Below are 24,099 nucleotides of genomic sequence, written 5' to 3' on the forward strand. Positions count from 1 at the left end.
TTTCCAATTAGTTAAGTTTGGCCACTTCCAATTGTGTCCGTTTATGAAGTTCAGCAATGAAAAGCCTTGTGGTTAATATTTGGAGATTCCGCTTTCTTCTTTACTCACGGAAAGATGTATGTGTAGTTTGTTAGGGTGTGTGGGGTGTGTATTGTGTGTAGGGTGTGTGTGGTGTGTAGGGTGTGTGACATGTGTGGGGTTTGTGGGGTGTGTAATATATGTACATTGTGTGGGGTGTGTAGGGTGTGCAGTATGTGTAGGGCATGTAGTGTATGTAGGGTGTATACAGTATATACGTTTTGTGGAGTGTGTAGTGTGTGTACGGTGTGTGGGGTGTGTAGTGTGTATAGGGTGTGTAAGGTGTGTAGGGTGTATAGGGTGTGTGGGGTGTGTAGTGTGTGTAGGATGTGTAGGGTGTTTAGGGTATGTGGGGTGTGTAGGGTGAATAGGATGTGTGGGGTGTGTAGTGTGTGTAGGGTGTGTAGGGTGTGTTGGGTATGTGGGGTGTGTAGTGTGTGTAGGGTGTATAGAGTGTGTGGGGGTGTGTAGTGTGTGTAGGGTGTGTGGGGTGTGGGGGATGTGTAATGTGCTTGAGCAGGGCCAAGCTTCATTCCTGCCAATTGCTTCTCATTCAATCATGAGAGATGGGTGGGGAAGAGACTGAGGGATCCTTAGGAGTGCAGCCCTAGAGGCTCAAGGATGATAGAGCTGCGGGCATTTAGGAGCCCAAAAAAGGGGAAGATCTGTCTGTCAAAAGAAGTTTGGAAGGTGTAGATGTTTTTGTTAGTGATGGCATCGTAGAAGACGATCTCTCCACGGTCATAATCCACATAGACGCCCACTTTCCTAAGACAGATTGAGAGATTCTCCTGGATACTGCAGTTGGTGATTGGCTGACATCCAGAGGATGAGATCCGCAATGCCCACAAGCAGCATGGCTCAGAGTTCTGAATCTGGAACCCCTGAGGCAATTGGGCAACCACGCCCACTATGCCAACCTTTCCAGGGGGTCCCTGTATTTTCACCCGCCACACCGCACGGCCTGAGGAGAGGCCTGGGGAGCCCCTCACACAGTGGAAAGGATAAAATTGTCGAGGTTTTGCCTGCGTATTCGATGTGCTGTCGATGACATACAAGCTTGCTTTCTTTAGATCCTCAGAAAAGGTGAGGTTTGGGTCAGCTGAAGTGGAGTCCAGGGTCATAGTTACTGTGGGAAGACAAAGAAGAGTGAAGAGGGATAGTTTTAGGGCAAGTCCTCCAGCACCCTGCTTTTGAGCTTCTCATGATGTAGCTAGAGGGAGAATTTCTCCTTCAAATTCCAGTCTATGTCCTCAGAGAAGACTCCTGCCTGTTTCTTTTGGTTTTCTGAGAAGGGGATCTCATATAGACCAAGTAGGGCTGAAATTTTTTGTCTAGCTAAGGATGATCTTGAACTTCTCATCTTTCAAACTGCACCTCCCTAGTGCTGGAATTATAGATGTGGGATACCATGCCCATGCTCCCTACACCACTCTCTCCTTTATCTCTCCCTACTCTCTATCCCAGACCTCAAACTTAACCCCTGATTTTATGAGGTTCTGTTCTGTGGGTGCAGAGGGAAGCTCCCCCAGTTCACATGGTAGTAGATTCATTTCAGGAAGAGTTCTTGAACCAAGGTCATAACACCCTGGGCAATTTAGATCTTCTAACAATGAAGATATGTCTTCTCATTTCCACATTTCCTGGTTCTCATATGGCAGACAATTTGGGCTGCTATGAGAGGTCAAGATTCTGCCTGATTTTCTAAAGCTGGGGTCACCACTAGCCTGCCTTTCTAAAATGGTGTTCCTGGGTCCAGGAGGTGACTCAGCTGACATGGCCTGTGCCCCCAAGCCTGACACCTGTTTTCAGTCCAGAAACCCACATGGTGGGAGACTGACTTCCTCACTCATGTTCTGACTCCCACACATAGGCACGTATGTGTATGCACGAGTACACATGATAGAATGGAATAGAATGGGATCCCTTGATCTACCTCCACCCTCGTATTATGGCTCAGACACTGAATGGCAGTTTATCAAAGCTACAGAGTCTTTGTCTTATTCAAAGGCTAGAGCATCAGTGGTCCCGGCTCTGCTAAGGTTCAGAAAGTGGGAACATTTTAGCCCCTCATTTGGTGCTGCATCTCAGCCTTTGCTGCAATGTGAGTTCTCCTCTGCTGTGAGTGGGGTTGGGGAGATGGCCGATGTGGAATTGTGCATTAAAGCAAGTGGTCAGGGTCACTAGGGTAGGCTAGGGGCACGAACCAAGCAGATTTTACCCATTTCTGATCCCCAGACTTGGATAAGTTGAATTACTGGGTGCAGAGGGATAGGGACAATGAACATAGAGGAAGACATTGGTAGGAACTTCTATGGTCTTCCAGGGGCATCAGAGTCAAAGCAATTGGAGAAGAGCAGCACTGGGTGAGAATGACCACCATGGGGACTTGTCTTCTGTTTTGTTAGAGGCACTCATTGCCAGGCATCGTGGTGGATACACCTCTAATTCCAGCACTTGGGAAGGTCAGACAGGAGAACTACCATGAGTTCAAAGACAGTCTGGGCTACATGAGACTGTGTCTCAAAAGCAAGCAAGAAAAAAAAGGGACTGGGGAAGGTACTTTGGCTGTGCAGGCATGAAGACATGAGTTGTGATCCCCAGCATCTAAGGACAAAAACTGGTGTGGCCCTGGAACACCTGTAACCCTGGTGCTGAGTAGCAGGGATGACTGCATTAGGTCCTGCTGAGCTCCAGAGGCACTAGGAGGGGCATAGACCAAGCAGCAGGGTGCACCTGCACATTAGGGGTTCCCTGTTGGGGGCTAGGGTTGTGCTGTATCAGATCTGTGAAGGAACAGAACACTTTGACATGTACACCTAGAGGACCCTTGCTTCTCTAAAGGAAGACCCGTGTGCCTAGGAGGAATCCTACCTGAGCTGAGCAAATCTGAGTTATTCTTCTGTAACAGGAGCCCTAAGATTTGAGAGAGAAAACAAATTTTAGGTTAATAACAAGTGGTTGTAAATTAAAAGTCATATTGGGGATGAGCAGCTGGTCCTGGCTTTTATCCTGACTACCCTCAAAGCTGAACCAATCAGATGACACCACTGCAGGTATTGTCCCTGTGGATCTCAACTCCTCAGCTCTGCTGGGCTAACCAGACCTGTTAGGTCAGCTCCAGCTACAGACTGAGCTGCCTGCACCTGAGCCTTGTGCAATGAAGGAATAAATCTATAAATTTCCATTCATTTTGAACATTTTTAATTAGTGGGGTGTCACTATGATTACCTAAATGTAAAATAATAAAACAATTCTGTAAGCTTGTTCTTCGTTGGTGTTCACACACTGGATCTTTCACCCTCAATCTCCTATTGAAAAGCTATTTTATATTCTTCACTTTCCCCAAACAGCAGGGTATGCACACACTTACAGTTCTCCATGTCCTTTTTATCTAGGCTGTTCAGGAATGTGCTTTTATCTTCCTTCCATTCAGTGATCAGGTTCTCTATGAGGAGAGAGTGAAGGAGATGGAGAATCCACAGAGGTTAAGCAAGCAACAGGGACCACACAGTGAGGCAAAGATTGCTGATGTGGGAAGAGGTGGTACTGGGATTTCTCTCACAGTCTCAGTTGACCAAGAAGGCAGCAAACAGGGAGAGCTGCCCTAGGGTCTCCCTGAAGTGGCTCTCCAGTACAGCCCAGTCCAGAACAGAAGTATTGGAGCCACAAGCATAAGCCACTGAATTTGGAATTTTCTAGATGCTATTTTGAAACCCTAAAGGACCAGGGCATGCTGACACTAGGGAAGCTGACACAGGAGGATGACAACTTTTAGTCCACAGGACATAGTGAGTTCCAGTGTCGTAAAAGGAAAGGAAAAGGGAGCTGGAAAGAGGCCTCAGTGGTTAACAGCACCAGGGAATCCAGTCAGATCTCAGCATCCATTGAAGCTCCAGTCCCAGGGCATCTGGCACCCTCTTCTGACCTCCACGGACACCAGGCATAGAGACAATACATGCACATATAACACCCATACAAATAAAATAAATAAAACTTTTAAAAAGGAAATGAATAAAATGAATTAAATAATATGTCTTCTTTAGCTCAGAATGTTAAAACATACTGCCATTTCAGCATTCCAATAAAGTTTCAGTGTTACCTGGGCACAATGCTGGATGCTGGAGACCCAGCTACTCAGAAGATCACTGAAGTCTTCCATAAGAGACTACCCTGGACAATATTTCTGTTTGCTTTTATTTTCATTTCTATATTTTATGCTCCATTTTAATATTATGTCTTTCAGAGTCAATGTGTATTCTTTATGTACACTATGTGTGAATGCTGTGTTTTGGTGTCCAGGGGTACAGGTGATAAGTGACAACCAAATTGGTAACATACTTCTAGTCCCATGTTCACCACCAAGTAAACAAGGAAAATTTCTGAGCTCAGAGGTGCTTTGACTCTGGGGATGTAGCTCAGATTGCAGAGTGCTTGTCAAGCAAGCATGAAGTCCCGCATTCTATCCTCAGCACTAAACCTGAAACAACACAGCATGAGGAATTTCTGCATAATGGTTCTTTGAAGGTACTCAGCATTCAGCCTGGGTTCTGAAAGGCTCAGGGGCTGGCACCAGAGGTGTCAGGCAGTATCTAGGTTGATGGAAAGAATCCTGAGGCAGGTAAGCAAAGGAAGTGGCAGTCACCTCTTACCTGTTAATTCCTTCAGGCTTTCTATGATGGACTCGTGTCTTGCTTTTACTTCATTGATTTTTTTCTCCAGGTTCATAGGAACTGGGGTTGGGTTGTGAAACTCATATTCTTTACTCCTGTGAAGATATGTTGATCTGAGGTGTAAGTTCAGGGATAGAGTGTGGGCAGGAAGGACCTGGGAGATGGTTCCTGGTGAGGAGGCAAAGTGATAAATACAGTCTAGAGCCAGGGAGCTGTTTGTCAGGGGGTGTTGACAAAGGTTTCTCTCCTGCCTGGTCCTGCATTCTTTCAGTCCCAAAGAAACACACAGAGGTCTATATTAATCATAAACTGGTTGGCCTATTAGCTCAGGCTTCTTATTAACTTTTATAACTTACATTAACCCATAATTCTTGTCTGTGTTAGCCACATGGCTTGGTACCTTTCATCAGCAAGGCTTTTTCATCTTCCTCTGTCTGGGTGACAACTGCAGAGTGCACCTTACATCTTCCCGGAATTCTCCTGTTCGCGTTGCCCTGCCTATACTTCCTGCCTGGCTGCCCCTCCTATTCTTCCTGCCTGACTACTGGCCAATTAGCATTTTATTAAACTAGTACAACTGATAAAACTTTGCAAGATATAAGGCCATTGTCCCACAGCAAGGGGTCCAGGACAGGAATGCAGGGATGAATGTGATCAGACCCAAGAAAATGTGGAAAAGGAGACGGGAGATGGATCAGAGAAGACAGAATGGACAGGAAGTAGGAGGTAGAGTAGGAAACCCAGGGTTCACCCACTTGAGCAGGGGAGTGCAGCTGGGAAAGAAAGACTGCTTTTCTGTGTGATTATTTTGGGAGTCTGAGCAGCCAGGAACAAATGAGTGGCCTCAATACAACAAATTGGTGTTCAAGCTTATGACGGTTTAATCACATAAAACCTGAGCAAGCTTAAAAAGTAATTTTAGATACAAAAGAACAGAGTTAAGCATGGCTTCTTGGTAGCCAGTATTTTGCTAGTGGCATGCCACAGGTCCTTTATGAGAGGTCTTCCAAATTCAGAGGTAACATTTAAAAAAAAAAAAGCTGTGTAGTTTTGAAATGGCAGCTTTCTGGACCATGCTACCAGCAAAAACTTGGCTCTTTCAGGAAGCTGAGCATTTAAATGGGGTTTGTGAGCAGTATGCAGCAAGTACTTGGTGGCAGCATGGGCCAACTGGTTATCAGGGTTGAGGTAGTGAGGGTGGCTCCCACCCAACAGTCTCAAAGGCAGTGAAAAACTTCCACCATGTTGGACTGGGCAGAGCAAGCAGGGAGGGTCCTGTTTGTCCTAGCAATGCTGCCACTTAGGTTTTTAATAAGGGCTCAGCATTTTAAGAAGTCATCTTGTTCAGAAAAGAATTACAGATAAACAATAAGGACAGATTCAGACATAAAAGATCTCTAAATGAGACACAGTGTGTTTAAAAAATGTACGTCCGTGTGGGGAGAAAAGGAAAAGAGAATAGAGAGCTATAAAAGGAAGTAAATGATTTATAAAAAGCAATAAAATAAAGTCTTTAAAGAGACAGAGTACAGACTGTCACAGATTAAAGGAGTAAAGATAATAAAATAAATATTAAAAAGTACTATAGTAAGAAATTAAGCCACGTAAAGATGGAATCTACACATAGAGTCTGGATTATGTATATTGTTGTATTTTTTTGAATTTTTTGTGAAGGAGCTAAGTACAGAGACGCATTTCATTATATGGACTGCTAAATTAAGCCAACATAAAGATATGTTGACTTCAGAATTTGGGTCTAAGGATTTGTTACTTTGGAAAAGAGGTCCTTCTTTTGTTTCCACGGAGGATGAGAACCTGTAGATTGTTTCCAGATGAAAGTGGTTTGATGGACCATCTGAAAGATTTCCATAAAAACCCCAATAAATACTTTGCCCAACAAAATGCAGGAAATAGTTTGGAAAGAACTATGCCAAAATTCCCAAATATTATTTATAACTTTTTTTTACATTTAAAAGGGGATATGATATAGAGATTTGCATTGCTATGGATCTTAGTTTATTGTTTGTTATATGTATATTTCTGTTCAGATTAAGGTATTGTGTTTGTGTGGCTCATTTAAAAATCTAATGTATAATAAAGAAATATAGGTTCATAGATAATATCTATAATATTCATATTTCAGTTAGATAGTTATTCTTCAAATCTTTCAGAGACCTTCAGAATATGGCACTTAAAATGTTTTAAAATCTAGATATTTCATTACAATGAGACACGTCTGCTCCTGGAGGAACCAATTACTTCAAGAGGAAGATGGGCACTGAAGAGGCTCCTTATAGCATTGCTTAACCGTTTGGGCAAAAACTGTTCTTTCCTGGACTGCTGTATGAACTAGACATGCAGGGTCCACAGAGAAATTACTGCTGAACTTGTGTAAAAGTGAGACTATCCTTTGGGGTTCCTGCTTCATGAAAGAGTCTGATAGACATTCTGCAGGACACAGAAGAAAGTGACTTTTAAATTGCCAATATGGGAGAAACTGCCTTTGAAATTTCCTCCTTCAGCCTATAGGCTGAAGATGAATGCCCCATGGGTACAGAAGAACTTTGGGTGACTGTGAAGACAGCAAGATGTCTCTGTCAATTCTAGAGTTTTGAGAGTTGCTTACAACGCACTTCCTGTTTACTTAGGTAATATTATATACTGGAGTCTTTGATGGAGTTGAAGAACAGATAGTTATAGATACAGTTTTCTTTAGTTATGATAAAAGATAAAGTAACTATAAATATTGTAGCTATAATTCTTGCTTGATACCTGTTTTGTTATATGTAATTTTACTATGTTAAAGTTAAAATCTTCCTTTTTATTTAAACAGAAAAGGGGAGGTGATGTGGGATCCCTGACTGTATGCTGTGAATACCATTGGTGAATAAAGAAACTGCCTTGGCCTGTTGATAGAGCAGGACAGTACTAGGCAAAGAAAACTAAGCTGAATACTGGGAGTAAGGGGACAGAGTCAAAAAGAAACCATGGAGCTGATGCCAGAGACAGACATGCTGGAAACTTGGTTGTAGGCCACAAGCTTCATGGCAAAATATAAAATACTGGAAATGGGTTAATACTAGATATAAGAGCTAGCTAGCAATACGGTGATTGGCCAATAAGTGATTTAAATAATATAGTTTCTGTGTGATTATTACTGAAGTCTAGGCAGGTGAAAAAACAAATAAGCAGCTTCCTACTACAGATCAGACCCTTGAAAATATGGAAATGAAGATGGGAGATGGATAGAGAAGAGAGAAGGGACAGGGAGTAGAAAGGTAAAGTAGGAAACCCAGGGTCACCCACTTGACCAAGAGGAATATGGGAGGGGAGTGCAGCTGCTCTAAAGCTGGGTGTTGGTGAAAAGAGCTGTGCCCAGCAGACCACATGCTACTGTGGCCAGCTTGGTCTTCCCCACCTGCAGCCTAAAGAGTTTATAGTTGAGTTATTGGAGGATGTGAACATATTCGGATATATGTTGTATGTATGTGTGAGTGAACCAGAAAGCACAGTGCACTTGGGATGCCCATCATACCTGCCCAAGATGTCCTTTATGCCCTGGAAGAGAAAGAAAGAACAATGTCAGAGCTTGCCTGAGTCATAGGCACCAAGAAGGGGTTCAGACTCAACTGGAGGCAGAGTGAGAACACCCCAGTTTTCCACCCTCTTTTTTCCTCTCTCTGTCTTTCTGTCTCTGCTGTCTCTGTTGTCTGTCTGTCTGTCTCTGCCTTCTCTTTTCTCTCCCCCCATTCCATTCTGAACTGCTACCCCTAAAACTCCTGGTATAGTTGGGATAGTGTTTAAACCTCAGGAGACACAGAGTGAGGAGAGAAGAAAGAGTGACATTTGGAAGATGGGTGTTGCCTCTGATACAGAACCAGGGAATTCAACTTGGCAGTGTTAGGACAAAGGTGGAGTGGCTGTCCGTGTTTCTTTAAAGAAAAAACAAAAACAAAACAGAAACCAGGTGTGTTAGTCCTGGCACTTGGGTGTCCTATTATTCCTCCCTCTTTGTTTGTTTGTTTGTTTGTTTGTTTTTATCAGAGACAGTTTAATGTGTCTCAGGCTGGGCTCAAATTCTCTGTGTAGCCAAGAACAGTCCTGAACTACCGAATCTTCTGTGTCTGACTCCTGAGCGCTGAGAGGACAGGAATGCACTAACACCTCAGTCCTCCCCACCAATAAATTTTTACTATTTTAAATCTAAATTTAAAAATTGAAGCATTGTAAGTACAATTTTATTGATTTACTAGGATTAACTACATTTTACCTAAGCAATTAATGATTTAGAATCTAAACTGAGATGTGAAAAATAAATAAGAGTTCAAAGACTCAGAACTAAAAAAAAACTCTTACAAATATGGAATAGCTCATGAATATGTCTAAAGAGGTTGAAATAATTACATTTGGAATATAGGATTAAATAAATTGCTAACGTGTTTTTATTAAATTACTTTTATCTGATTTTTTTCCTGATTGGCCGGGAATTCAAATTGTGAGCCAGGTAGACTTTGAATTCACCTCTCCCACCTAAGTGCTGGGATTAAGGGTGTACCACTATGCGTGATTCTTTTTTTCTTTTTAATATAGTTACTAGAAATATATCTTGAAATATAGATCTTTTTATTGGGTTTTATTTTTAAGTTTTATTAATTTTTAAGAATAATGTGGAAAAGATTTTATTATATTAAATTTTTATTTATAAATATATTTTTTTATGTATGAGTGCTCATATGCCCACACGATAGAGGAGGGCATCAGATCCATTATAGACGGTTGTGACCTGCCATGTGGTTGCTGGGAATTGAACTCAGGACCTGTGAAAGAGCAGACAGTGCTCTTAACCAATAAGGCATCACTCCAGCCTTATTTTATTTTATTTTATTTTATTTTTTGGTTTTTCGAGACAGGGTTTCTCTGTAGCTTTTGGTGCCTGTCCCGGTACTAGCTCTTGTAGACCAGGCTGGCCTCGAACTCACAGAGATCCGCCTGCCTCTGCCTCCCGAGTGCTGGGATTAAAGGTGTGCACCACCACCGCCCGGCCCTCAGCCTTATTTTTATTGTTTTTAAATTGTGTATATATGTGTGTCTGTGTGTGGGCATGTAAATGAGAATGCAGGTACCCTACAAAGCCAGAGCGACCAGATTTGCTGGATCTGAAGTTACAAAAGGAAGTCAGAGGAAAGCTTGTGGGAATTGGCCCCATTCTTCCACCGTGTGGGTCTTAGGATTGGTGGCAAGCTCCTTTGCACAATGAGTCTGCGAGATGCTTTAAAGAAACACATGTGTCCACATTACAATTTTAAACTGTGAGCTGGGTGTAGTGGTCCATAAAAGGGGATGGGGGGATCAGTAATTCAGTGGTACCCTTGGTCACATGACCTTTGTCATAACACAGCCAGGCTGCCTAGGTCTTAGGTGGCCCCTATGAAAGGGTTGGTAGATCCCCCATAGGGATCAAGACCCACAGATTGAGAACTACTGGGTTAGGAGAAACAGGACAGCAGTTGGTGGACTAGTTCAGGAGGCAATAAAAAGTAATAAAGGAACCACACCTCATACATGAGGGTTATTAGGAGAAAGGGCGTGGTGAGCACTGGGCCTTGGGGTAGAACAGCATTAGAGAGGAATGGTACAGTAAGTCGGAGACAATACAAATGGACCCTTTTGGGGAGCAACAGGCATCGCTTTAAAACCTGACAGGAGCCTCAGGCAAATCCCCAGAGAAGGAAGAGTATCTGACTTTTATGTCCTTTCAGGGAGTGATAGGAGTTTCTCAAAATTTCATTTCAGGGGACAAAGGATATGGAGGAGTCTGATATTAGAAGTTGTTAGGCCACAGTACAATACAGATTCTTAAGTATCTTTCAGAGAGAGAGAGAAAGCAAGAGAGAGAGAGAGAGAGAGAGAGAGTCTGTTGCTAATGGACTGACCTCCAGTAGCTCCATGGATGGCGCTTGTAGCCTGTTTTTCAGGGACCTTGTTAGGTTTCTGAGGGTGGTCAGCTGTCCCTCTGTGACAGTGACATACTCTTCTATCTGCTTGACTCCCTCCTGCTCCAGCCAGCTCAGCCTGGACAGGAGGAATCTCTCTTCCTCTTCCAGTCTCTGGCGCACATGTTTAAATTCCTCAAGGATCTTTAGTCTCTCTAGATGTACCTGGGCCTGGGGGTAAGGGAAGGGATGCAGAGAGGAAGAAGGAATGAGAGAGGATTCTCCAAGCTTCCTTTAAGCCCATCATTCACTTTTAAATCAATCAACCATCAACCAATTAATCAATTAACTAATTACAGGCAAAGTCTCACTATATAGTCCTGGATAGCGAGGAACTGACTCTAAGAACAACAGGTTGGCCTTGTATTCATAGAGATCCACCTGTCTCTGCCTCCTAAGTGCTGGAATCAAGGGTATGCAAAATCTGGAACCATTCACTCTTTAGGAGTATGTAAGGATTATTCTGAGACCGGTTTAGGACAGATTGCTAAATTTTACCTGTGGGAAAGGGGGAGGGACAAGGAGATCAAAGCACTTCCTGTGTTCAAGGATTTAGGCTCAATTACTTTATTTTTTACCTTCAAGGCCATCAGCCAGACGCACAACTAAGAAATCTTAGCACTTGGGAAGTGCAGACAGGAGATGCAGAAAGCCAAGGCCAGTCTCCATTCAAGGCCAGACTGGACTACTTGGGCCACTCTCTCAACAAACAAATGACACCGCCATAGAAAACCCAGGATAAGGTTGTAGTTCAGTTGACAGCATGCTTGCTTAGGCATGCACTAATATTATTAGCATGTATGTAGTCCTGGATTCCATTCTCAGCACTGCATAGTCTGGGAATGCTGTTATAGCCCTGTAATTCCAGTACTGGGGGAAAGACAAAAGGGTCAGATGATGAAGGCTATCCTTTTTCTGTATAACAATTTCTAGTTTGTGCTACATATGATACTGTGTCTAGGAGCTGGAGATATGGCTCAGTAAGGGACTTTGTTGCTCTTGCAAAGGACTCAGATTCAATTCTGAGAACTCACATGGTTGCTCACAACCATCCTAACTCCAGTTCCAGGGATCCAGTGCCCTCTTCTGATCTCCATGGGTACCAGACATGCACCTGATATACATACATACATGGAGGCAAGCATTCATTCACATAAAATTAAACCTAAAAACAAGTAAATAAAAGATTCTTAAAAGTCATTGGGGAAGAACATAAATAAATGAAAGAGAGAGAGAGAGATAGTGAGTGAGAAAAAGAGAGAGAGAGATAGTGAGTGAGAAAGAGAGAGAGAGAGATAGTGAGTGAGAAAGAGAGAGATAGTGAGTGAGAAAGAGAGAGAGAGATAGTGAGTGAGAAAGAGAGAGAGAGAGATAGTGAGTGAGAAAGAGAGAGAGAGATAGCGAGTTAGAAAGAGAGAGAGAGAGAGCGCTCTCCTCAGTTTAGCTGCCTTCATACTGAATTTCCCATGATGGACCTGGAGAGATGACAAAGGGGTTAAGAATGCTTACTGCTCTTCAGAGGACCTGAATTCAGTTCCCAGCACTTATGAAGAGCAGCTCACAATATCTGTATTTCCAGTTCTTCCGGTTTCTGCTAGGATTTGCACACACATGACTTTCACTCACACAGACATATACACATAAATAAAAGTAATGCAAATAACCTTTTTAAAAAGTTAACAAAATTAAAATCAGGTGGAGACATTTGGTGGTGTCATAGTCTCTTGTCTTTTCTTACTGTGTGATCACTCTCTAGTAAAAAGGAGGCTTTTGTGAGCCAGTGTGTGTGCCTGTGTGTGTGTTTGTGTGTCTGTGTGTGTGAGCAAGTGTGTGTGTGTGTGTGTGAGTGTCTCTGTGTGTATGAGCTTGTGTGTGTGTGTGTGTGTGTGTGTGTGTGTGTGTGTGTGCATGGTCCTTACAAAGCCTGCTGTGGGTGGAGGAGCAGAAGCCCTCCTGGTTCACTGGAGCAGCACCCAGGCAGGTAGGTCAGTACAGCTCAGGAGCACGGCTCAGGCACCACACTCTCTGCTCTGCCCCTCCCCATCTTGTCAGCAGGACTTTGATCCAGCCTGGTGTATAAGGAGTGCTCAACATTATCTCAACAGAGATGCTCAACTTCCTCAGATGTATTTGCAGTGAATATTTCTTACCCTGAACACCTGGATTGCTCCTTCACCTTCCTTTTTCTCTTTAATGATTTCCTTGTCCTTTTGCCCCAAATGCTGGAGCTGTGTCTCAATCTGCACCTGTGGGGGAGAGGATGCTTCAGTCAGGTTCTGCCCCTAGAAATGCAGGGAAGATATCCCAGAGTACTGGTGTCATTATTAGCAGGCCCCCTTCTTTCTCAGGGATCAAACCAATTTTCTCCTTGTATTATGTGATCCTGAGGGTCAAATTCAAGTCCTCAGACTTGGTGGCAAGTGCCTTTAGTCTCTGAATTATCTCCTCTGCCCCCAAAGTACTATTCTGATTATTCTTCTTGCCTTGATTACAGATTGGTATTTCCCAGAACCTGGATCCTTGAGCTCACTGGGCCCAGCTGCAAACTGCCAATTCAAGTGTTAAGACTGCAGCAGTCGGGGCTTGAGAGATGGCTCAGTGGTCAAGAGCAATGCCTGCTCCTCCAACGGTCCTGAGGTCAATTCCCAGCAACCATTTGTAATGAGATTCGGTGCTCTCTTCTGGCCTGCACGCATACATGCAGACAGAATACTGAGAATACTGTATACATAATAAATAAATAGATTTAAAAAAAAAGAGTGCAGCAGTCGGTGCCAACCAGATGGAAATGGCAGCAGCTCCCAGGTCCTCAGGGAGTTCTACTCTGCTGAGCTCGGGACAGAGAAGGAGGCAGGTGCCTACCTTGTAGTTCTGGGCAGCCTCATCTATCGAGGTAACTTCGTGGGTTTTGTGGTCCTTGGAGTCATGACACTCCCTGCAGAGGAACTCTCCATCCTCCTCACAGAAGTAATTGAACTTTTCCTTGTGCTTTCCACATCTTGGCTCTTCTTCTTCTGATTGGACCTCAGCAGGATCTATAGCCTGGAATTTCTCTGCAAGACTAGCCAACTTGTTATTGGGCCTCAACATATTCTTATTCACAGGGAGTTTGCAGAGTGGACATTGAAGATTTTCTGTAGTTTTCCCAACTTGATTGATGCATTGCAGGCAGAAGTTGTGCCCACAGTCAGTGGTGACAGGATCCTGTAGAATTTCCATGCAGATGGGGCAGGTCACATCCTCCAGTAGTTTGCTGACCCGCTGTAGGCTTGCCATGATGGAGCAGCTAGGCTAACTTGATATGTGAAAGCCCAGAAGTCCGAGGCAGGAACTTGTACTGGCAAGAGAAAATGAAACAGGAAGCAGAGGCTAAAGAGCCTCTCAATTGGAAGACTAGAGAAGGACAAATGAAGAGGGGGTAGAGTAAATGAACAGCAGAGAAGAGGAAAACTTATGGGGAATAATGTAAAGAGAAGAAAACAGATGGTCAGTCCTACCTCATCGTCACTCAAGAACAAACAGATACTGTGAGTTCCTGCTTCCTATAACATAGAGCAAGGTTCTCTGAACCTTGAACTAATTATTACAAAGCAGTTGTCTGATAACAGAAGATCCAAATGTCAAAGTTCACTCTACTACAGGTAGGGAGTGGAGAGGCTAAGTGTCATTTCAGGGAGGTGTGCTAACCCCCTAGATCTCTTACTTCCCCACCTGTCTTCTGTTGGTTTTTTTCTCCCTGTCTCTGAGCCATCCTTTGTTCTGTTTGGTCTACCAGTTTCTGCCTCTGTCTCTGTACTTCTTAGATTCCCAGCGTGCCTGACATGTTTCCTTTATCTCGACTAGGAAAGTATCAGCTAGTGTCATCCATGTACCCTTCAGTAGCTCAATACTTCACTTCTTAACCTTTTCTTCTTCTTTCTTGTCCCCAGGGGCAAACTGCTTCTTCCTTCCTCTCTGTAAGCCCCAGTCTCTGGCCTCTATCATTGGAGGGCCCATCCCTGTGCCTGCCAAGCCTTGACCCCTACCCAGAGGAGGGTCAATACAGCCTGCCAAAATCTTGACCACTCCCAAAGTCTATTTAAACAGCTTCCACAGAAAGGCCCCTTGTGGTCTCTTTTCTCCCTCTGACCTGGGGGTCTCCCTCAAGGCTTCCTGGTTCCCCCTCGGGGCCACCCAAGAGACCAGGAATCCTATTATACCTGGATATTTTTTAATTTGGCTTGTTGTGATTTGCTTGATTGAGATTTTTGTGTTGGCAGAGAGCTCACATTAGGAAAATTTCTAACATCTCGGAGGTCCCAACTGGTAGGGCAGCCTTACCGCATGGCCATAGGACATGTGTCAAAAGCTCCCTCTCTGAGCTCTCCACACCACACTAAAACCAGCTACTGGGCTACAGCGGCTGCGTCTTGATGAGTCCCTTTTTCTTGTCTATGCTATAGGGGTTTGGGGGGACCTATTCGTACTTACTTTTGTTGATTATCGGACTCTTATGGAAGCCACAGGCCCGTGCCAAGAGTTCCAACCTCAGCACCTAGACCAGCAAGACTGGGTCTAGCTGAGATGGACTTTTTTTGCTCTAGGGACACCTAGCATTCAATTTCCATGGCCCGGTAAGGCCTAAGAGCTATTTTTGCGGACACGCTGTAATAGACTTAGGCTGTAAGACTTTAAGACAATCCTGAAGCCATTTCTGACAATTCTGAATCCTCTCAGCCTCTGTGCCATAGTGCTTCCCCTCCTCCCCTGGGAACCAAGGACCTAACAGCTACACATGCATGTACTCAGTTCCTGAACAATTACCCATATATGTATGTTTTGATTCAGTCCCCTGGGAAACGGGGTCAAAATGACCTCTTACCTCATCTGATCTGGCAACAGCTCTCCAGCCAATTATTGGTAATAGTCCTTTTTTTTTTTTTTTTGGTTTTTTGAGACAGGGTTTCTCTGTGGCTTTGGAGCCTGTCCTGGCACTAGCTCTTGTAGACCAGGCTGGTGTCGAACTCACAGAGATCCGCCTGCCTCTGCCTCCCGAGTGCTGGGATTAAAGGCGTGCGCCACCACCACCCGGCTGGTAATAGTCCTTTTGAATAAGCCAATCATAATAGTCAAAGAACAACCCCCCCTTGCTTCTGTGGCCTTCTCCTTTAAAAGTAGCCTGTCCCAGCTATTCGAGATCTCTCGGCTTCCCGAATGTTGAGGGACCCTGTCATGACAGAATTAATAAATATCCTCATGCTTTTGCATTGGCTGTGGTGTGTGAGGTGGTCTCTAGGGGCGACTCCTCCTCAGTGTTTGGACGCTAGAGTCCAACAAGGCCACACGATTGGGCATAGACTTTAAAATAGGCACTTGCAGTTCAAAGCCAGATCTGCTGTCACCCCTGGGATGCCTCTTACAAAATCTTTATAAATTGGAACTGTCTGATACAGTCTGTCCTGAGCTGCTAATTTCCCTATACTCTAAGATTTGGCCTCAATACTATCTTGAAAATGGGATGTGTTGGCCACCAGAAGGAAGCCTTGAGCTTACTGTCCTCCGGGACCTAGAAAATTTTTGTTGCCATAAGACCAAATGGGCAGAGCTTACATCTGTCCTTGGTTTTTGGGCTCTGCGCTCCCACCCTTCCCTTAGTAGACAGTGTCTCACACCACTGGTCTTAGTAGCTAAGGCCGCAATACCTCCAAATTTCTGGTCATCTGGGAACTGGGACCCAAACAATTCCAGCTGGAACGTGCAGCCAGGGGTACTGGCTTCTCCCTCCACTCCCTCAAGCCTGCACTACCCAACTCCCTCCTGTGGAGCAAAATTCTTCACATTTCTCTCCTTTCCTGTCAACCCCCTCCCTTGCCAATCCAGAGGTTCAAGGTCAACTTCCACCGTACCCACCTTCCTCTCCCCCTCCCCCTTTTACCTCATCTTTCCACTCTTGGACACCCTCTGGGCACTGGGCTAGCACCTCCAAATCCTCCCCAGTCTCTTATAGTCCCCAGTTTCTTATAGTCTGCTCTACTTGAGATCACTGCTGAGAGTTTGAGGCTGTTTCCTCCAGGTTATTGGATAAAATTAAGGGGCACCTGCCAAGAGCTCCCCACATCTCCTGAGTCCCAAGAGCTGTCTTGTTTTTCTGGAATTCTTATGCTCAAACCTAGAGCCTAGAACATTTTCTATGATGTCCTTAAGTGCCCTCTGTACCATGTTGACTGGCAGTTCTCTCTAGCTGATATTCGCATCCTGGTAGAGGATGGTGTTCATCAAAGGACACAGCTGTAGAGCATGGAGGATTTCTCACAGCCACACATGTGCCTCCTTGGTCCCCCTGCCTCTACCTCCTTTGCCCTTGTACTATGCACTTAAACAAAAACCATCACAGTTTTATCCTACAGCCACTTTTTCTCTCCCCATCTATATATTTCAGAGCGCTCTCTCTCCTTCTCTCTCTCTCTCTCTCTCTCTCTCTCTCTCTCTCTCTCTCTCTCTGTACTGACTACACCATAGCACATAAAACATAGGGGATCTGAGGACAAAACTTCAGGAGTCTCTTTCCACTTTCTTCCTTGTTGAGGCTGGGCCTGTCTTGTTTCTGCTGTACAGAGTAGTCCAGGCTAGCTACCCTGACGGTTTCTGACCCATTCTCCTGTCTGCCTCCTGCTCTGCCTGGAAGTGCTGGCCTTGTAGTTATGCACCACCACAGCCAGCCCTTTAAATGCATTGTAGGGATGGAGCTGAGGTCATCCAACTTGTGTGTCAAGCGTTTTTATTCGCTGAGCCATCTCTCTAGTCTCAGCCATAATTCCCAAAAGAAATGGCCTGGGAGAAATGGCTCAGCATAAAAGCCCTTGTTGTTCTTGCAGAGGATCCAGGTGCTGTGGGAATACATTCTGCTCCTTCAGCCAATAGCCTTTAAGATACCACCACACTGGGGCGTGGTCTCTGATACTTTAAAAAGCAGCAGGAAATAGGTGCCCACTCTCTTGCTTCCAGCTCCCAGTAGGCTGCTAGACTCTGTTTCTCTTTGTGCTCAGAGGACAGTTGTTTAGGATGGTGATCTGTAAGTTTTCCCCTTAAATAAGTAACCCTTTTATTATCCTAATTCTGAAGTGGTGTGGGATTGATTTATGGTATCAATTGGCACCTAACATTTGGTTTTAGAATCCCCTGTCTCTGCTGCCCACCAGCAGCCAGGCTGTGGCCTGTGTGTGAAGCCGGCAGTTCAATATAGAATCTCGCATGGCTGCCTTTCTTGCTAGGGATCAGCTGCAGTTCTTTATATTTTCTCTTTACATACCTCGGATTGGCTTCAAGTCCCCAACACCCTACTGTTTGCCTCCCACCAGGAGACCCACGTAATTTTCCGTCCTATTAAAAGGCCAAGGCAGTTTCTTTATTAACCAATGAAAGTAACACGTAGACAGATGATTCTCCTACATCAAACAACAGCAGAGAGGCATTGGATAATGGAAAGAACTTTTGAATTGAATCAACAAGTATATTTCAAGGATGTGTTGACCTCACAATGGCAACCAGAAGATGAGCTACATTGGAGAAGGGTTTTGCTCTTGTCTCCACAGGAGAAGAAAAATTATTAATACCATCAAAATTAATAAAGATTCATTTTGAAAAGGATAAACCTATTGAAACAGAAAAATGACAGCTCATCCACAATGGTGACAACCATAAAGGTGGCAGGAAAGCAATATAAGGTTGGGGCAGGGCTCTGCTCTTATCTTTGCAGAAAAATTACACATCACCAAAAATTCTGGAGGCCCTGGATGTTTGAATGCTGACAGAAGAAAAAATAACTATTCACTAAGAAGTATCTAGAGAGCAGAATTTGTTTTATGAATACCAGCCCACTGGGACATGGTATCTTATACTTTAAAAAGTAGCCAGAAATGTGGACCTGCTCTCTGGGTTATGGCTCCCATTCCAGCTGCTAGACTCTGTTCCTGTTTGCGCTCAGGACTGTTGTTTAGGATAATGATCTGTAAGTTTTCCCCTTAAATAAACAACCCTTTTATTATCCTAATTCTGAACTTCTGTGGGATTGTTTTAAGGCATCACCCAGGTTTTGTTCCTAGCATCCACATAACTCTAAATTTCCTGGAACCGAAGTTACAGAGAATCTGATACCCTCTCTGACCTCTGTGGAAGTAAGCACAATGTGAACATACATATATTCATATAGAAAAGAGAGAGAGAGAGAGAGAGAGAGAGAGAGAGAGAGAATGAATGAATGAGAACAGGGCACTGGCAGCAGCTTCCAATCCTTAATCATGTTCTATCCTGGGAGGCAGCACCACCTACTGTCCACATAGAAACCTACAGTCTGCTAAAACATTTAACTGAAGGAGCCACTCCATTGCTTCATTTTAGGCAGTTCCAGTAATCGGGCTAGAATAATTTAGAAGGCACACTGAACTTGAATTGATGAGATGACATTAAGATTGCACATATATGAAGTTGGTAAGGAGATCATAACATGATCAAATGGGGCTAGGACTCAGAGGGGTTCACGGCCCTGTGTGGGGTCAACTACAGGAATGAGAGTGAGGTGGTCCCTTTTCTTTCCTCCTGGTGGTCCTGTTTGCGTGGCTTCCCGGTTCCCCCTTGGGGCCACCTGAGAGTGCACAACTCCCATTAAACCTGGATACTAAAAAAAAAAAAAAATGGGAGTGAATTCTGAACCTGGGTCTGCCTTGGAATTTTACTTCACTGCTGCAGGAGGAGTGTGATGTGGTCCTCAGGAGAATCAAATTCCCTAGCCACAGAGTTTCTGTATCAGAAAAGGAATTGGGAAATGGAAATTCTTTTTTGTTGCTGTTTTATTTTAATTTAGTTTTTTAAAACTGTCTTTTCTCATTTTACATGCCAAATCCTTTTCCCACTACCTCCCTTCCTTTTGCTTCCTCCACCTTCCCTCCACACACCCCCCTTCCACTCCCCAGAGAGATTAAATCTTCCCCCCTGGAGTCAACAAAGTCTAACACATTGCTTTGAGGCAGGACCATGGCCCTGCTTATAATATTTAGGCTGAGCAAGGTATCCCTCCAGAGAGAATGAGTTCCAAAAAGTCAGAACAAGCAGTAGGGATAAATCCTGGTACCACTGCCAGTGACCCCACAGTCTGCCCCAGTCATACAACTGTCACCCACATTCAGAGAGCCTTGTTTGGTCCTATGCTGGTTCCCTCACTGTCAGACCAGATTGGAAAGCTTCCATTAGCTCAGGTAAGCTGTTTCAGTGGGTATCCCCATCATGGTCTTGACATCTTTGCTCGTATTCTCACTCTTCTCTCTCTTTGACCTGACTTTGAGAGCTCGGTCCAATGCTCCACTGTGGTTCACTGCATCTGCTTCCATCTGTTGCTGGATAAAGATTCTATGTTGACATTTAAGACAGTCATCAATCTGACTACAGGGCTAGGCCAGGTCAGGCACCCTCTCCACTATTGCTTAGTGGAGATCATCCTTGTTGATTTCTAGTAATTTCACTAGTGCTAGGTTTCTGGCTATCTTCATAAAGGCTCCATCAATCAAGATATTTCTTTCCTTGCTCTCCATCTCTGTCCTTTCCCCCATCTCGACCATCCTAAGGAAACAAAAATTCTTTTTTTTAATTGATTTTTATTGAGCTCTACATTTTTCTCTTCTCCCTTCCCTGCCTCTCCCCTCCCCTTCAACCTTTTTCCAAGGTCCCCATGCTCCCAATTTACTCAGATCTTGTCTTTTCTACTTCCCATGTAGATTAGATCTGTGTATGTCTCTCTTAGGGTTCTTGTTGTTCTCTAGATTCTCTGGGATTGTGATTTCTGTTCTGGTTTTCTTTGCTTTATGTTTAAAAACCACTTATGAGTGAGTACATGTGATAATTGTCTTTCTGTGTCTGGGTTACCTCACTCAAAATGATGTTGTCTAGCTGTTTATAGTTGCCTGCCAAATCCAAGATGTTGTTATTTTTTCTGCTGTGTAGTACTCCACTGTGTAAATGTACCACATTTTCCTTATCCATTCTTCATTTGAAGGACATTTAAGTTGTTTCCAGGTGGTGCTGGCATAACTGGATATCAACATGTAGAAGAATGAAAATAGATCTATATCTATCACTATGCACAAAACTCAAGTTCTGGGAATGACAAACAATGCTACTATTAATATGGTTGAGAACATGTCCTTGTGGCATGATTGAGCATCCTTTGGCTATATACTCAAAAGTGGTAATACTGGGTCTTGAAGAAGATTGTTTCTTAATTTTCTGAGAAATCACCACACTGACACCCCAAGGGGCTATATCAGCTTACATGCCCACCAGCAATGCAGAAGTGTTCCCTTTTCCCCACAACCTCTCCAGCATAAGTTGTCATCAGTGTTTTTTATTTTAGCCATTCTTACAGGTCAACGTTTACATGGACAGCAGGTACGCATTTGCCACCTTACAGATCCATGGAGCGATTTACATGGAAAGGGGGCTGCTCACTGCGGAGGGAAAAACTATCAAAAGCAAACAAAACATATTAAAATTGCTAAAAAGCACTCTGGCTTCTAAAACAGCTAGCAGTAATGCATTTTCCTGCGCATCAGAAGGGAACAGATGCTATCTTGAGGGGAAACTATTTAACAGACCGAAAAGCAAAGGAAGCAGCTCTGATCACAGCTACAGTGACTCTACCCATACTTACTGATCCAGGTTCCCTTAGCTTGCCTCCCCAGCCAAACTATAATTCAGATGAAGAAACCTGGCCTCCCAAATAGGGGGAGCTTATAAAAGAGATTTGTGGTAATAGGGGCGGCAGGGCTGCGTCCCCCACACCCGGCCGCCCACATGGCTAGCTTATGCCCAAAATAATTACACGGACACTGTATTCCTCCAAACACTGCCTGGCCCATTCTCTTCTAGGCTAATTCTCACATATTAATTTAGCCCACCTCTAATCATCTGTATGTAGCACCCCAAGGTGCGCTTACCGGGGAGATTCCAGCCTAGTCCATCCTGGGTCGGAGCTTCATCCTGGGAGCAGGGCATGGCGTCTCTCTCTGAGGCATCTGCTCCAGAGAGAGCTGTGGAGTCTCTGACCTCACTTCCTCTTCCTCCCAGCATTTTGTTCTGTTTACTCCTCCCACCTATCCTCTAACCAATAAAATGGGCCAGGGCAGTGCCTTTATTAGCCAATGACCTTCCTCCATCATTTCCCCTTTTTCGGTTTAAACAAAAAAAAGGCTTTAACTTTAACATAGCAAAATTACATATAACAAAAGTTATCAAGTAAAAGTTACAATAATCGTTATCATAACTAAGGAAAACTATAACTATAACTAACTATTCTTAACTCCATCAAAGACTCCAGAAAGATATAATATTACCTAAGTAAACAAGAACTAAGAAACTTCAAACTCTAGAAATGACAAAGACATCTCGCTGCCTGGACAGTCACCCAAAGTTCTTTTGTACCGTTGGGGCATCCATCTTCAGCCTTCAGGCCCATGGTATCCAGCAGACATTTCCATAAAGCAGGAAAATTCAAAGTCAGTTCAGTCACTATCTGTTGTGTCCTGCAGAATGTCTCGCAGACTCTTTCATGAATCAGGAACCCCAAAAGATCATCTCACCTTAGGCAAGTTCAGTAGTCCTCTCTCTGCGGGTTCTCTGTGTCCAGTTTATGCAATAGTCCAGGCAAGAGCAGTTTCTTGCCCAAATGGCTATCAAAACTCCATAAGGTGCCTCTTCGATGCCCATCTTCCTCTTGAAGTACATTGGTGCTGCCAGGAGCAGAGTGTCTCATTGTCATGAAAAGTCCTCAGTTATTAAAACATTAAATGTCCTATTCTGTAATCTTTGAGAGATATGAAGAATGCCTATCTGAAATATATCTCTATATGTCTAGAAAATCTAACTAACATGACTACAAGCTTTACTATTATCGATGATTATCCATTAACAACCTATATTTCTTAATTATACAGTACATATTTAAATGAACTACACAATCACAATACCTTAATCAAAATCAGAAACACTTATACATATAACAAAATTGACCTTAAATTTCTATCAATAAAGCAAAATCTATACTAATGCAAATTATTCATATCTATATCATATCCCCCTTAAAATGTAAAAGAACGTTTATAAACCATATTTGGGAACATGGGCGCAGTTATTTCTCTCCAAACTGCTTCCTGCTGAATGGGGGCGTCGTTAATTAGGTCTTTCATGGTATAACCTGTGTGCTAGTTTCATCTCAGTTGGCAGTTGAGCGAAGCAATTTTTTGAAGGCGTTCACACCAACCCTTCAGGAGGGCGTGGTCCATCATACCAAATCGGAATAGAAGAAATGAACAGCGTCTCATCCTCTGTGAAAACAAAATAAGAAACTCTTTTCCAAAGCATCATGTCCTTAGATTCAAATATCAAAGTCAAGGCATCAAAATATCTATGTCGGATTAGTTCAGCAGCATTTATAAATAAATATCTTTTAGCATCTGTTGCTTCTTCCTCAGCATTTAAATAATTTAAAGAGAGCATAATAGCATACAGTATCAAGATTCTCTGTTTATTTTCCATCTTTGTACGCTTTATTTTAACCTCTATTTTGTTTATTTTTACTTTTAACTTTTTGCTTTTTGAGACAGGTTCTCTGTATCTTTGACCTGAAGTAACTCTGTAGACCAGGCTGTCTTTGAACTCTCAGAGATCCGCCTGTCTCTGCCTCCCAGGCATTCGGGATTAAAGGTGTACACTGCTACACCTTGAACTCACAGAGATCTGTTTGTCTCTGCCTTCTAGGCACTGGGATTAAAGGCGTGTGCTACCACACACAACAACTCTCTTCCTTTTTTTTTTTGTTTTTTTTTTTACTTTAAGAACTTTAACTTTTAGTCTGTATATATTTTTAACACACTTTAAACCATTCAGAAATTTTTTCTGTCTTTGAATCTCTCTTTACTGTATATCTCTCTTTTTCTGACCACATGAATCTTTAATTTACCAAGCAATATCAGTAGGATTAAAGGCGTGGCTTTGCCAGCTGGATCCAGCCCATTCCTTAGCTTTCCAGCCTCATGGCTGAGGTACTGGCTGTAGCCAGCAAGCGAGCTTCAACAGCCTGTGCTTGCAAACCGCACAAACTGCCTGCGTAAAAGAGTCAGAGTTTGTCCTGGCAGGACAGCCCAGAAAGCCGGCATTTTTAAATGGCGCAGCTTTTTTCCTGCTATGGCTGAAAACCGAAAAGCATGTGATCAGCTTTTCGTCAACACCGTTTAAGTGTTTCGTGGCAGGACCTCTTAATGAGCTGCAGGCTTTGCAGCTAAAGCTGAGTCAGGAAGCCTCTCTTAGATGAGGCGCTTGCTTGCCTCTAG

The 24,099-nt window shown here is 43.6% G+C and overlaps 1 protein-coding gene across 1 annotated transcript; it reads right to left on the reverse strand.

Annotated features, from left to right (window-relative positions):
• Positions 1-492: 492 nt before the first annotated feature.
• LOC121435585 (E3 ubiquitin-protein ligase TRIM31-like) lies at positions 493-14,232 on the reverse strand. Its single transcript, XM_041635039.1, has 8 exons — positions 13,607-14,232; positions 12,895-12,990; positions 10,685-10,915; positions 8,287-8,309; positions 4,731-4,846; positions 3,452-3,526; positions 2,953-2,994; positions 493-1,207 (listed from the first exon to the last, which is right to left on the reverse strand). Exons 1-8 carry the CDS (start codon positions 14,018-14,020, stop codon positions 672-674), a joined length of 1,533 nt encoding a protein of 510 aa, XP_041490973.1. The 5' UTR covers positions 14,021-14,232; the 3' UTR covers positions 493-671.
• Positions 14,233-24,099: the final 9,867 nt, after the last annotated feature.

Source organism: Microtus oregoni, unplaced genomic scaffold (assembly GCF_018167655.1).
Source record: "Microtus oregoni isolate MIOR12 unplaced genomic scaffold, Mior012 000046F_ref0000063, whole genome shotgun sequence".
NCBI lineage: Eukaryota > Metazoa > Chordata > Mammalia > Rodentia > Cricetidae > Microtus > Microtus oregoni.

What these genes read in the sequence shown, in the direction of transcription:
- LOC121435585 (XM_041635039.1), bottom strand. Translation starts at nt 14,020, where the DNA reads ATGGCAAGCCTACAGCGGGTCAGCAAACTACTGGAGGATGTGACCTGC. An exon ending in CATCCATGGAGCTACTGGAG is followed by an intron (nt 8,310 to 10,684) that starts GTCAGTCCATTA and finishes TTTCTCTTCCAG; the next exon opens with GGCATAAAGGACATCTTGGG. An exon ending in TAAAAAGGACATGGAGAACT is followed by an intron (nt 2,995 to 3,451) that starts GTAAGTGTGTGC and finishes CTCAAATCTTAG; the next exon opens with GGCTCCTGTTACAGAAGAAT.